Below are 14,095 nucleotides of genomic sequence, written 5' to 3'. Positions count from 1 at the left end.
TAAAAGGAAAATCGACACTTTCTATGTCGGGATACCGGTATCCTTGATACAAAATACGTGTATATCAGTTGGGATACCGGTATCCTAACGTTTTGTAAAAGGAAAATCCACACTTTCTATGTCGGGATACCGGTATCCTTGATACAAAATACGTGTATCTCAGTTGGGATACCGGTATCCTAACGTTTTGTAAAAGGAAAATCCACACTTTCTATGTCGGGATAACGGTATCCTTGATACAAAATACGTGTATCTCAGTTGGGATACCGGTATCCTAACGTTTTGTAAAAGGAAAATCCACACTTTCTAAGGATACCGGTATCCCTGATACAAAGCTCTAGGGTGTTAGAATAAAATTCGCATCTCCAAAATTAATGTGCCTGATACTCAACTGAATCTACCGCCAATTTATCGCCAGGTACTCGTAAAAATTCTCTAAATCAAGTTAGCCATTGAAAAATGTATGGGCGCGAAATTTTACTATAATATGTGTAATGTCGCGCGGCGCGAAATTACTCGTTACCTTAAAGTTATCGAAATATTTTCGCGAATTTTCATCGATTTTCGGGAAATGTTTTTTTACTCTTATAGGCCCAGCTGTCGGCAGGAGATGAGATAGCCCACGCAACTGGTATATCACCTGCTAAATTATAGACTTACATCAAAGCTCTAATCTTTTGTGTGATGGTTTCTATCACACAATTATCATACAAACTACATGAATAATACCAAGGCTAATCACCGAAAATATGTGAAAGAATTAATCAAATTATTACAGTTCATCATTTAACAATTTTTTACTCCCAAGAATTTCTATGAATTCATCCCTTTCATAGTGTCCCTTTATGTTAGTGAACAACAAATAATTTGTTGAATCGATTGTTACTCTAACGACTCTACCAGAGAAAAATTTATCGCTTTTGAATGATGATGATGATCGAAGAAAAACTTCATTTCGATTCTTGTGTCCAGAATACAAAATCGACGAGCCCAACCATTTCGAATGCAATTTTTCGGAGATTCGTTTTTTTTTCTTCTCTCCGTGTTTTTTTTTCGTTCATTCTTTATTCAAATCAAACACAATAATGGAAAATATTTATAAATGTAGTGTTTGAATAATGATCTTTTTTTCCATTCGGTAATTATTGGTCTATCATTTTCCAATAAAATCATTTATCACTTTCGTGTGGGCTATTCATATTAGATATTTATTATATCACAAAACAGGTGTGTTTTGTGCTATTCAACGCCGGCTGATCTGATGATATATATTTTAAGTAACAATAACGCGCGAGAGATACACAGGCAGAGAAAGACCGTCCGTCATGTATTTAATTTAAAAAAAATTGTATTTCTTCGTTTGGCATTTAACAAAAGACTGGAACTTCATCATTTTCTCTTTGGACGGAGTTTATAATGTTACATTGTATTATACACAACTCGTTGAGCGTTTGTTTACAGAGAACTTGATATGAATTCGTCGTCTTGAGCTTGATATAACTTCGTCGTCAACTATTGCTGAGACAATGAGTAGACAATGTAAAGTAGAATAACTTTCATCTGTTATCGACCACAACGACAGAAATATAAAAAACAGCTCAAGGTCACGTTGCCTTATATAGCAGACATACTGTTTTTACTTGCAACACTAACGACTCTTCGTAGCCAATGCAAACAGTAGATAGCTAAAACTTAGTTCCAAGGCTCAATTTGAAGAGTAATTTACTATTTTATCACGTTCAATGCGAAGAAAGAGGATTAATTATTCTTCACATAGACGTACTGAGTGTCACATTTACTAATAAAAAATACATTCGTCGCGTCTCTACCCACGCGTGTTTGGTATCATTGGAAAGTAGAGACCCGTAGTAACGAGGACTGATATATTTTTTTGTTTTTTAGCTGCTTTATGGCGGCAGATGAGCCCTTAGAATTTCGCCGGCGTAGTCAAATTTTCTCAATTTCCAGTCACAACCTTGGACAGCGACGGCCAACGGTTTAAATAGTATCGTTGGACTCCTGGTGGACTACTCTCTACTATCCATTGTCAAACTTGTTTGGTCGTTGCTGTCCAAGAGAAACCATATACTGATTTTCAATGTCCAGCGCTTCCACCCACGGACCTTTTGACCTTTTTTGGGTATGTATCGCAGCGTCTTTCTAAGCACTATAAACCTGCACACTTCCAAATAAATCGTCTGTTTATTGGCGAAATAATTCAACTTTTAGTTCACAAAGAAATATTTTTCAACATGTGACACATACTTTTACAGCTCTACTGCCAAAAACAAAAGACAACCAGAAAAAAGTTGTTCCACATAATTGTCAGGGGAGACTAACGATTCTATAGAGCCATCGATCATTCGGATCGGATGTGGCTTGAATCTCAGTTGTTCGATACCTTGGCAAATTCATTCTTAACATGTAAAGTAATAGATTAATGAGACGAATCGTTTGATGTGATGGAATAGTTAATGTCTACCTTTCTCAATAAAGCCAACGAAAGTTTTAATTTTTGTCATTGAGGAAATGATACTTTTGTTGGTCCGAGCCGAAGGCGAGGAAGCTCACTTTCTTTTCTATAGCGCATAATATTATTTGATCCAATTACCCCATTTCAATTGTAATAATTGCGTTCATGTCTTATTAATAATGTAAGTACGCACTGCGCAATTTCTTTGTTTATTTATAAAGTGGAAAATTTCCACTGGAACATATACATTATCGTGACATTGTATTTTTATTGTATACTCACGAACCAGACGTTCCAATTAAATACAATTGAGAAAAACAAGTACCTATACCTTTGCCCGACCAATATTTCATATGTTTGTCGTCAACACCACCACATTTACGAGTTAGTCGCTTCATTTAGTAGAACTGTTTCAACCGATATACTCAGCAATGGCAAAATTAAGGTTCTTAATCTCATCAATTATTATGGTCCTCATAGCCACGATTCCATCATATTTTGGTAAGAGCACATTTGAAATATAATTTTTAATCAAATTTGCCATTTGTTGACTATGGTACATGGTACAGCATCAAGACCTCGATACCTACAATGTCCAGTTGAAAACTGCTTGCCACCAAGTCAATGTGAAATTTTCGTACTGCAAGATAACGAAATATGCTCGAAACAAGGAACTAAATGTTGCTCAGTGGTCAAGAGTGAATTCAGAACACACTGTCGTCATCACGGCGGGGAATGTATGGATCGATGTAATCCCAGCCTTCAGCGCGATGTAGTCGACTGTCCGAAGTCGGTATGTTGTGTTTTGGTATAAAATAAATCAGTCGAAAAACCATAAAGTGTTAAAGGGTCCGTGTGTCCAAAATGAACTCAAAAATTTCGTCACAATATCCAATTGGTCACTGGCACTAGGTGACCTTGATTCCTCAGAAATTTTTCGGAAATTTTGTAGTATATGACCAGCGTCACGCTGGCTAACTAACGTGTCCATATGATTGTTTTACGACGACCTACCTACAGTCTTCTGGGCACTGTTACAATATATTGTGGAACACCGGTGATCTAATGTTTGGTATCTGATTTAGCATTGATGTGTGAACAACCTTCTTTCTACTTCTCCAAACAAACAAAAAAACATATTTTCATAACCACAACCACAACCCCAACCGCATCTTAATTATCTGGTCACAACAGACGAACAATTGTCTCCGAATAATGCATGTTCGTTCCACAACATACCGTTCTACGCCAAACAATATTATGTGTGTGTCCCCAGCCTAAACATAATTTCCTTTAAGTTTATATCATCCGCACGTCGTCGTCGTACACTCATTTACACACATAAATCGCAATAAAGAAATCAATGAAAGGGAAATTGTTACTCCAGCATTATGCACATTTCTCGTCGATTATTAATCATATTCATATAAAGTGCACGATTATCGGTGATACGTACACAGCATAATGATATTTTTGCACCCCCCTAACAATAATATATCATTTCGAACAAAAACACCCACAAATCTCAATGCAAACACAAAACAGTAATCATTTACATTTAATTAAACTTTGGTTGAACGGGAGTCTTTCAATCGTTTTCACTTTTTATACTTTTTGGTTCTGTGATTCTGTCTTACAGAATGTGTGTGGAAGAGGGTGCTGTGTGTATATATCTGCGCGTTTATTATGGAAAAGCTGTGAAAAATCATAAGACGAGGAGGGTTCGATTTTATTTATATGCGCGTTGTTGCTTCCGAATGGTACAAGTGAATGATAAAATATAACCTTTGAACATGTTCTTCATAACATCCTTTATACAAGGGTGATGGGTGTAAATGGGCTTTACTTTTGCCCTTCGTTGACGTTTGACTTCCAGCTTAAATACTTTCGAATATAAACTTTCCGAAATGAATATTATATGAAAAAACGGCACCCCTTTTTTGCCTCGGCCAGATTCTCGGTGACATTATACGGCATATGATTTTCGGAATGAATTTTAAATGTTTAAATTAAAATAAATTTTCTGTCGGGTAATTTCGAACGAGGGATACGGCACATTTTTCATGTATAATTAGATGATCGGATTTGGAAAAGTTGGAAATTGAATTTTTGGTTTGTTTTTTCTTGGTTTTAACTTTTGGAATATTTTGTTTCCCTTTGTGTACACAATTTAAAAGTAATCTATCGTTTTAATAATGAAGTTTCACCAATAAAAGACAACACATCAGACATGTGAGCCGCGGATTTGACGCCACAGAGATCAAACTTTTCTGCCAAAAGGACTTTCGACAATCGAAACCGACTTATTAATGCTTGTGCGAATTTTGCAAAGTCCGTTCTGAGTTACAATCGTGAACAGTATCTATGACAAAGCATATGTCTCGATGTTTAACGGGAAGTTACCATTATGTTACATAATGTTGAAATCTTTTTGTCAATTTTTCCTAGTATTCGACCACAACAAGTGGCTGAGATGTGACATAATTCTTGGTTGATTTTACTTTTTGAACATCTAGAATAACTCTAATTACAAAAAATCGAAATTGACACACTTTTTCGTCTAAAACACTTTGACTAGAAATGAAATGACAACAATCGATATATGGGTTGACTTCAGTGTTGACATTTCATATTTTTTGTGGGGTACGTGCCCACACTAACGGTTTAAAAACACATTTGCGTCACAATATTCGACAAAATGTTTTAGGTATTTGAGAACTTCCACTAAAAATTGCTCAATCGTAAACTGGCAAGCAACAGTAATGGATATAATCAAACATATTTAACGTATTGTACAAAAATAAACGCCAATCCAAAGAAAAGTTACTTTCTTGATCAATTAAATGACATTTTGAGTAGGACCAGTTATTGGTGGGTTAGCTCTAATAGCATGGTCTATGCAGTTCGGGTCATAGCAAATGAGGTGTCGTTGTAAAGGTAAGACGTGAGGCTATCAAGTGGTGAATGTGGCATCAAAATACATTGACTTTCACAAGTCAAAAAGTTTCAGTAGGGTTGACAATATTTTCAAATTGACTTTCTACCGTTAACTTTTTTTTTAAATTATTGATATTAACTCGTCGCATGGTCCTAAATAATTATCCACAAAAAAATTTCGTATGCAACGACTTTTTTGTTTAGACTTTTTTCAAGCTCACCGTGTTTCCCTGCACTGTCCGCAAAAATATCCTAAAAATATATCTTATGATGATCATCTGTTATCGGCAACGGCGCCAGAAACATTAGCTAAGCTAAGTCTTTTATAGCGAAATGTATAGTTCCACTTAAAAAGGTAGAAGATTTTCTATCAAACATTAAGCGGTATTTGAAACAAACGAAGTACCAAACTTAGTCATAATGTATGGAGATCTGCTTGCCGCTTATAAAAGGTAAATATCACACTAGTTCAAGGGGAAACGACAAGCAAATACTGGGACGGGTGCTATTTGCTATTGGTGACCAATAGAAGGAAATAGTACGCCAATGGGACAAGTGGGTTTTGGCCTGTAGAGGTGCCACATTTTTTCCATAGTACTTCATTCTCTGTGGCTTTTTTTCATGTGAACCAACTTCACATTTGTCATTACAGAACAAATGTTACCATATGAAGTTGGTTCACAAAGTTGGGAAAATAAGAGCAGTGACAGCAGTAATTCACGCCGTAAGTGCGGTTGAAATTAAAAATGGAAAGTGCGGAGGTCTCTCTAACGTAGCGTCATTTTCATACAAGGAAGCGTTGAAAAGTACTTTTCGGTTCACTTTTTCAACGAATCGTTCACTTAAAATTCAAATTTTAGGCACACTTACGGCGTGAATTTTATGACAGAATGTACAAAAATATGGGAAAACTCTATTACATTTCTTCTTTGTTTCTAAACACCATTCTCCTATAGAAGGAAATAGTTACGCCAATACAAGTAGATGCGACAGAGTTTTCTCAGCTAAAATTGTAAGCAACATTTGCGTGTCTCGTATTATATTTTTGATGGATATCTTCTCATCAGAATCTTTTTTGAAAAATGTACGACGGCAATAACAACCACGAATGTGTTAGCTTTCAATAAAAATTCGTTTTGGTTGTAGTCGTTTGACCAGCTCTGAGAAAATTTAACAGTTTAACGAAATTTTCATAAAGCTAAACCATTCGTAGTCGTTATTGCTGTCCTATATTTTTGAAAAAAGATTCTGGTGGAAAACGCTCAAACATATGCTTTCAGCAAAACATCAATGCCTCTTAACATTTTATCCAAATTCTGGTCTGTAACATTCAGTAAATTATACCTCACGTTTATCGTATACCATCAAGAACTTACAATCTTTATAAATATCCAGTGCTAGCTCTTTATATGCGCAACATAATTTACGTAATAAAATAAGTTCAATTTAGATTTGGATTATAAATTTTCTTGTCATCCGTTTTATATACTATACTCTATACAAGCTCTTCGACCGATTCGGTCAAGTGTTCTGGACGTATCATTTGCATTTGGTAAGTGTGTACGGTGCATGTATAATGCCGTAATATGCTTGAAGTCATAAACAAGTCAATTGGATGCATTTTCTAATTACTGATTATTGAAACCGCAACGTATAAACGTATGTGGCTGATATTTAATGTTACGGTGAACTGTTAGACGGAATGTGTGAACGAAATGAGATTTATACGTCGATTTTTCGGGGGAACATAATTCTTTTTCTCGAATAAAAAGTTACACTTACGAATAATGCGATGAGATTAAATGCAGTGTAGAGCCAGAGTTAGAACGCTACTGAAATATGGGCCATTCAAGTGCCTAAAGAGTGCCAATGTTTTCTTCAAAAGTAACACATTTTTGAGTACTTCAATGGTTTAACTTAAAAAAAAGATTTTGTCTCAGACAAATCATCAAAAAACGAATATTTTCTACTTAAATGTAGGCAAAAAGTTCATTGCTCTTAACAACAACAATAACAATCAGCGATGGGTTCGGGTCTTGTAAAAAAAACTCGTCTACACTGTAATGAAGTAACTGAAAAAAGCTCAGATCAAAGGAGGTAATAGATTCTTACAATTTGGTTGTCTCTCAAAAGAAAGTTAGGCGCGTTAACTGATATCTCGCCTAAATGTAGGCTCAACTTATGTACGCAAATTCTTAGGGCACTTCACCGAACTCTAATCTTCTTGGTTATTTTACAAGAAAATCTATATTTTGACGAAAATTTGACAAAAATTTTGTGTGCATAGCACGAAAACAGACTTTTCAAGCGGAGCCTGCGTAATCTTTGTTATATAAATTAAGTTTGTAAGGATGGATGCTACCGCGTCGCAATTTTACAAATGAGAAAAAGGACCGATTTTTCTGTTAAAAATCTGTTTTAGTGCTTGGTTTAGTGCAATGAAGTACGTACTTCTACAATAAACTTCTAGATTTCATAATATTTAACCGATCCAGTAAAAATGTCCAGCACAAAATGATCTAATCAAATTGCGAATGCTGCTTCATCAGCTTCATTATTTTTTCGTTAACCACTGCCAAGTCCTTTGCAATGAGGAAATCTGCATGATTCCATCCAACCATTTTATCGATTCCAATTATCATCGGTCGAAATATTTCAATTGCCGCTTCGACATCCTAAATGAATGAGAAAATAGATTCAATAGAATTCACTTCCATCTTGAATTTACTTTGAAATGGGCGATATTGTCAGTGGTTCCATAAAGAATGTGGATCTTTGCTCGAATGTTTCTCAAATTGTATTCGGGTGGCTCAGTTCGGTTGTACAACAGAAGATTCTTCTCACGCTGGTAATAGTATTGCGAAAATCGACCTAGGGTGTAATTTGGCTGACCTGTAGTACGAATGTTAATACAACCCTTAACCTTACCATATCTGAACAGTTGGATATAATGCAAAATTTGCCTCAGACTAATTGAGTTTGGAATGTGTTGGAAAAGCTCCGTTGTGTTGATAAACAACTTCTGTATGGAAATTAGGAAGCTAAGCCGAATTGAAGTTGAAACAAATCAAAAAAGTGCACTGGAAGTTAAAAGTTCGGACATTTACTCGCCCCTTTCAGAGCGAGCTTCGTGCAACATTGTTAATTCCTTTTATACGTACATCGTTCCATTGTTCGCTGTGACCAGCCAAGATATTGTAATAGTTTTTGCAAATGTTGTACGTGAGTCGGGCTTTTATGTTGCACATTGTTGACAACGTTTTTCGCGTATCATTGTCGATTGTGAAAATCTCATTGGAAATGCCCATTGAATCCATCGTTTCCTTTTGAATTAAATTGTCAACAAAACTAACCGAATGAACTACACTTTCGTTGTGGGTTCTCACCGCAACATCCATAATTGGCCCGAAAATGTTAAACCACAATGGCAACATATTTCTGATGAAAATCACGGGAGTCATCAAATGTAGCGTCATCATCTTACTGTTGTATTCAGGCTTCAAGGACAACAGTGCCACGATGACTGTGGCACCTTGAGAATTTCCCACGTAATGTAAGGCACTTCGATTTGTAGCAGCTAAAATACGCGGCAATTTCATGGAAACTGAAGTCCCAAAATTTTGCGGAATTCGGATGAAGACTTTGATGCTTTTTAGAAAATTCGGTTCCTCTGGCATTGCCAATCCAGACGTCGTATCCATTGTTAGCTAGTTCAAATGCTTGCGAACAGAGTATAAAATAAGTCAGGTCGTAGCAGTGAAAGTTATGTAAAGTGGCGCAGAGGTCGCTCTGTTATTCTAGCTGGAAATAGCTGGAAATTTTCAATAGATCTCACCTAGAGAACGTTGATTTCCTGGTAAAACGAATGAAAAACTATTAACTTGTAGGCCATGCATAATTAAAACGATCTTAGCAGTGGGATGTGGTGGCCGTATTCTATGCACGCTTAGTATGTAAGCATCATCTGTAATGACACTATGAAGCTCTGCATGATAGCCTTCGCTTTTAATTATTCGAATCTATAGAAAGCAGAAGTCTATTTCACAGTGGTTGCTCTTAATTAACTGGTCGTGTGTGATCGTAAATGTGCTTCTTTGTCGCCTATTTGTACTTTTAAATGCATTTAACAAAATATTCGATTGAATCTAGATAATATTCAGTAGCAACGAATTATGTATAATTTGCAATGAAATTATCTTTTGTTATTTACGCTATGAGTGGACATCAACTTACAACAACATCATCCGTTCTAACTGAACAAAATGAAATGAGAAATGTAACGAAATGATAGAGCTCCATTGCCCGATACAATTTTGTTGAAACTGAATTTCACTGTGAACTCGCAAAAATTTGATACAAATTTTAAAGGTGAGTTCACAGCTCGTGAAAAGTGTCTATACGACAAAAGCTTGAACACCAGCCTCTTTTCCATAGGATTGGAAAATGAATGAGCCATCTGTAATAAAAACATTATTCCATGCATGATGCAAATCTTATGTAAGCCCTGATTTTTCAGGCATATCTCATTGTCTTGCGTAAATGTGTACCAGCCTTTAAATAAATAGTAATAGTCTAATGACACAGTTCGTTGGAGTTGATGGTATTATAATGGATATATGAATTGTAATTGTTTTGTCTCGATGTAACAACAGAATGAAAAAAAGCACTTACGAGTTCTGTCAGGCCCGTAGCTACCGAGGGGCTAGTGGGGGCTAAGCCCTCTCTGGAATTTCCAAAAAACCGTTTTTTTTTATTTTCCCCATACTAAAAGTTTAGTAACATCGTTGAGTTCCCTCTGGGATGTCTGAGAAATGGTTTCTAGCTACGGGCCTGAGTTCTGTGCTACTTTCAAACACTGGAAATCCTCAAATTTGTTAGGATAGGATAAAGTGGGTAGGATAACACTAATTTCATTCCTTGCACCTAAGCCGCCGATGGGCTTGTTGTGCTTACCCATACCCACAGGATTTAGAGGGTTATCCTTTTAATTTGGTTAAGATAATTCAGTATTGTTTTGGGTGAGTAGTTTTTTATAGAGCTGGCTTTAACAGTGTATGAACCAAAAAATCTGGCTCGCTTCATTATGTAAGCAGGACACTGGCAGAGTAAGTGTTCCGCGGTTTCAGTTTCACCACATTGGTCACAGAACAGGCCGTTCGAGAGGCCCATTGTGTGTAAGTGTTTATTTAAGGAACAATGTCCGGTTAGGATGTCGGTAATTCTCTTGATGTCGCGTTTAGATAGCGAAATGAGCTCTCTTGTACGGTTTTCGTTTATTTGGATACAATTTCTGGCATGACTAGCGTAGTTGAGAGATTTCCAATGAGTTAGGAAAGCCTTGGCTTTTCCACCGAGTTATAGTGCCAAAGAGGGTAGATGTAGACACTGGTACGCTCGGCTCTGGCCCTACGAACGGGGAGGCCGAAGCCAGCCTTGCTAGTTCATCAGATTGTTCGTTGCCTGTGATATTGCTGTGTCTTGGTACCCACATCAAAGTGACTAATCGCTTCATTGATAGTGATTGAAGCATGTCTCTGCACTCTAAGACTAGAGAGGAGGTGAATATATAACCTACTAGAGCTTTGATAGCCGATTGGCTGTCGGTGCAAATGTATATTTTGTGGTCTTCTGGTATTTGATCTAGTACGCTTAACATTTCTTCAATGCATTGAAGAATTCCAGTTGTCTCTGATTGAAAGACTGTTATAAGCTTAGCTAAGGGTACGACTTTTTTATATTGAGTTCTGGATAGTGGCAGCACCTTAAACTCTGTTTCTTTGCAGTACGCTGAGCAAACATAACTTTAATATTTTGAAGCATTTATTGTAATTCCTGAACCTTGTAGTATTTTCTGAAACAAAATTGGTTCTGAAAAAACGCTACTTTTATAAAAAAAATGTTTGGAAGTTGAGATTTTGGGAAGGAAACAAAATTGGTCTTGTAAAGTATATTTCATAAAATGTTACACTAATGGTACTACTCCATACGGCACACTTGCTTCGAACAAGACAAAACTCTTATAAAAGTAACGCTTTACCATCGACACTTTTTATGTCATGGCAATTGTCCCGTAGGAATAGAAGCGGTAGTACTCGGAAATGTTGTCTCATGAGTAGTAGGCTCAACTATGTCGTTGTCTCTGAAAATTCACCGATAAAATAAATTTACTATGCTGGTGCATGTAATAAGGCTATTACATGTATAGGCAATAACCTTTACATCACTCGCATAGTAAAACGTCGTACTACACACGGAAAATAAAGTGATATCTCGTATCACGATGAGTAAAAGTACCTCGGGCTGCCGCCCTCGGATACTTTTTCTCATCTGGATACGAGATATCACTTTACTTCCCTTGCATAGTAATGTACTATTCTCTTATACGATTTCAATTATACTTTTCCAGCATCCATGTGTAGGAAAAAATTGGAAAAATGAATGATTCGCGCGGTTCAGTTTGAATATCAGTAGCATAGCTATCGTAAAACGTAATTTTGTAGCCCCAACTCTTTATTCGAGAGAGAAATGGGGCGACCCTATGTACAGGAGGCAATGACATCCTAGTAGATCCGTCAGTAACTATTCAACACAATCGTGCAGTAACAAATTAAGAAAACTCTAATTTCAAGTCTGCAAATTGGAGTAAAAACTTACAATTACTTAATCGAAAATTGACGGACCACGCTCCATACCGTTCCACTTGACTATCCACCGGGGAGAGAGGCGAAATCGTTTTCAATTCGTACATTTCCTTTTCATTTAGTCCACCAATTGTGAGTTCATGATTATTATCAAAACGTGATCCGAGAAAATTTAAGTAGCTGCAGGTAAAAAAAATGTAATCAATCCAATGTTCAATTTATAAATTTTTCGTTTAGTCGTACAGCATAACAGTTATCACAGTGAGAGACATATTTTACAGTTTTTCACTGTTTCACTATAAAAAAATTCATAATTTGCGAAAGTCTGCTTTGTATTGTGTTCGGATGTGGACTGACATGAAAATCAACCGCAGTTGCTTATAATTTTTCTAATTATGCGACGTTATCAGCGTCTATTGTTACCACTTTTTTATTATCATTCAGCAAAGGCACCGATACTGCCGATGCTTGTAAAAAAAGTAAGATTATCTTCTTTACTAGTGAACGATTTCCTTAATCATTGAGATTTCTTTTTATGGGAAATTGTTTTGGGAATATTTTAGCTGGTGTCATGAATGATGCATGCGATGTATTTGTTATGTCCAAGTCCAACAAATAAATAAAAATTCGAATAGCATGATTTCCAATAAAAATAATAAATTTTCAACAGAAAAATAAAGTTTCAACAAAAATAATAAACATTCCGGGCAATCAAAATTATAAACTTTCAATGGAAAAATTAATAAATGATAAACACAAAAATAGTAGATCTACAATGCGATCTACAATAAATTCCGACACATATGCGAATAAATACAATCCACACGTTCCGCACGAAATATTTGTAGTTTTTTTTTAAATGGACCGTACGAAAGAAAATTTTAATTTTAAATGAAAAATTTGCAATAGGAATAGCCCGTGAAGGCTTTTGTACAATGTAGTTGTGTACAAAAAAGCTAAAACAAGAAGCAGCGAGCCGCTCCGACATAAGTTAGAATTTTTGATTTGACATTTTTCAATGCAATAAATTAAATTCTTTATGGAAACTGGATTTCAAGAAAGTCAGTTTTTCTAAATTGAGCTGTAATTGCATTTAAATTCGATGTCAGTTTTTTTATCGTAAAAAATTCAGTTTTTCATTTGAAGAAAATCAAATTTTCATTGGAAGAAAATAATTTCTTTATTGAAATATCGTCGACAAATGTCAATTTTTTAATGTAGATTTATTTTTTTTATTGGAAGGTTTATTAGCATCTCCGTTACATCCTCAATAAATCCGAACATGACAAGTTTATGATTTTGTAATACAGTGAACGACATCTCAAATGTCTCACTGTCAAATTTTTCTGAGAATTTTATTGTGTCATTGCAAATTCACAATGACATTCTCTGAAAAAAATGACAGTGAGACATTTGAGATGTCGTTCACTGTAGGTTTATAATTTTGAAAGCTTATCATTTTGTAGTACAGTCAGAATTATTATCTTTTTTCATAAGAATTTCATCGATTTTATTATGTTAACAAAGTATAATTGGCGGTATTGTTGATAATTTCTGCTTGTAATTTACATTGCCTTATCACGTAAAGCATTGTACTTACGAGGTTCCAAGTTGTGTATTTATCAACACCCCACTTATCAAATACACAACTTGGAACCTCGGGAGTAATATACTATTACTATTGGACACGACTGTGTTGAAAAATGCCTAGGAAATAAGGTGTTATAAGGTGTTAGCATTAGCATTAAATTGACACCGAGCCAATAAATAATGCGGACATGACGAATATGACAAAGTGTCAAAAATGTCTCATTGTACGTTCGCTTTGGAGCGATAATTGTAGGCCGAAAAATGTTCAACTCTTACTTCCTTATATTCATAGAAATCTCTTTATTCCGTTACAGAAAGCTTTCAAGGACCTCATGAGTTTCTAGTGGGAGCTGATCTCATTGCACCTGTAATCCCAACGAGAGCGAGTCTTTTTAGCTGTGAGAGTTTTAATCGGGACGTGGAGAGATTGCACCTTGGCCACCAAACCAAAGTT

At 35.8% G+C, this 14,095-nt stretch overlaps 1 protein-coding gene and 1 long non-coding RNA gene across 2 annotated transcripts; one reads left to right on the top strand and one right to left on the bottom strand.

Moving 5' to 3' along the window:
- The first annotated feature begins 1,613 nt into the window (after nucleotides 1-1,613).
- Nucleotides 1,614-3,134, top strand: LOC119076762. Its single transcript, XR_005087688.1, has 5 exons — nucleotides 1,614-1,842; nucleotides 1,903-2,140; nucleotides 2,274-2,654; nucleotides 2,763-2,974; nucleotides 3,043-3,134. It is a non-coding gene; the product is annotated as an uncharacterized LOC119076762 (long non-coding RNA).
- A 4,594-nt stretch (nucleotides 3,135-7,728) lies between these two features.
- Nucleotides 7,729-13,510, bottom strand: LOC119077215 (lysosomal acid lipase/cholesteryl ester hydrolase-like). Its single transcript, XM_037184397.1, has 4 exons — nucleotides 13,424-13,510; nucleotides 9,246-9,429; nucleotides 8,906-9,129; nucleotides 7,729-8,085 (listed from the first exon to the last, which is right to left on the bottom strand). The coding sequence occupies exons 1-4, from the start codon at nucleotides 13,508-13,510 to the stop codon at nucleotides 7,930-7,932; spliced, it is 651 nt and encodes a 216-aa protein (XP_037040292.1). The 3' UTR covers nucleotides 7,729-7,929.
- Nucleotides 13,511-14,095: the final 585 nt, after the last annotated feature.

The sequence above is a fragment of the Bradysia coprophila genome, unplaced genomic scaffold (assembly GCF_014529535.1).
Source record: "Bradysia coprophila strain Holo2 unplaced genomic scaffold, BU_Bcop_v1 contig_232, whole genome shotgun sequence".
NCBI classification, from domain to species: Eukaryota; Metazoa; Arthropoda; class Insecta; order Diptera; family Sciaridae; genus Bradysia; species Bradysia coprophila.
Note: the sequence above shows the minus strand (reverse complement) of the source record. Positions and strands in the feature narration are given on the sequence as shown.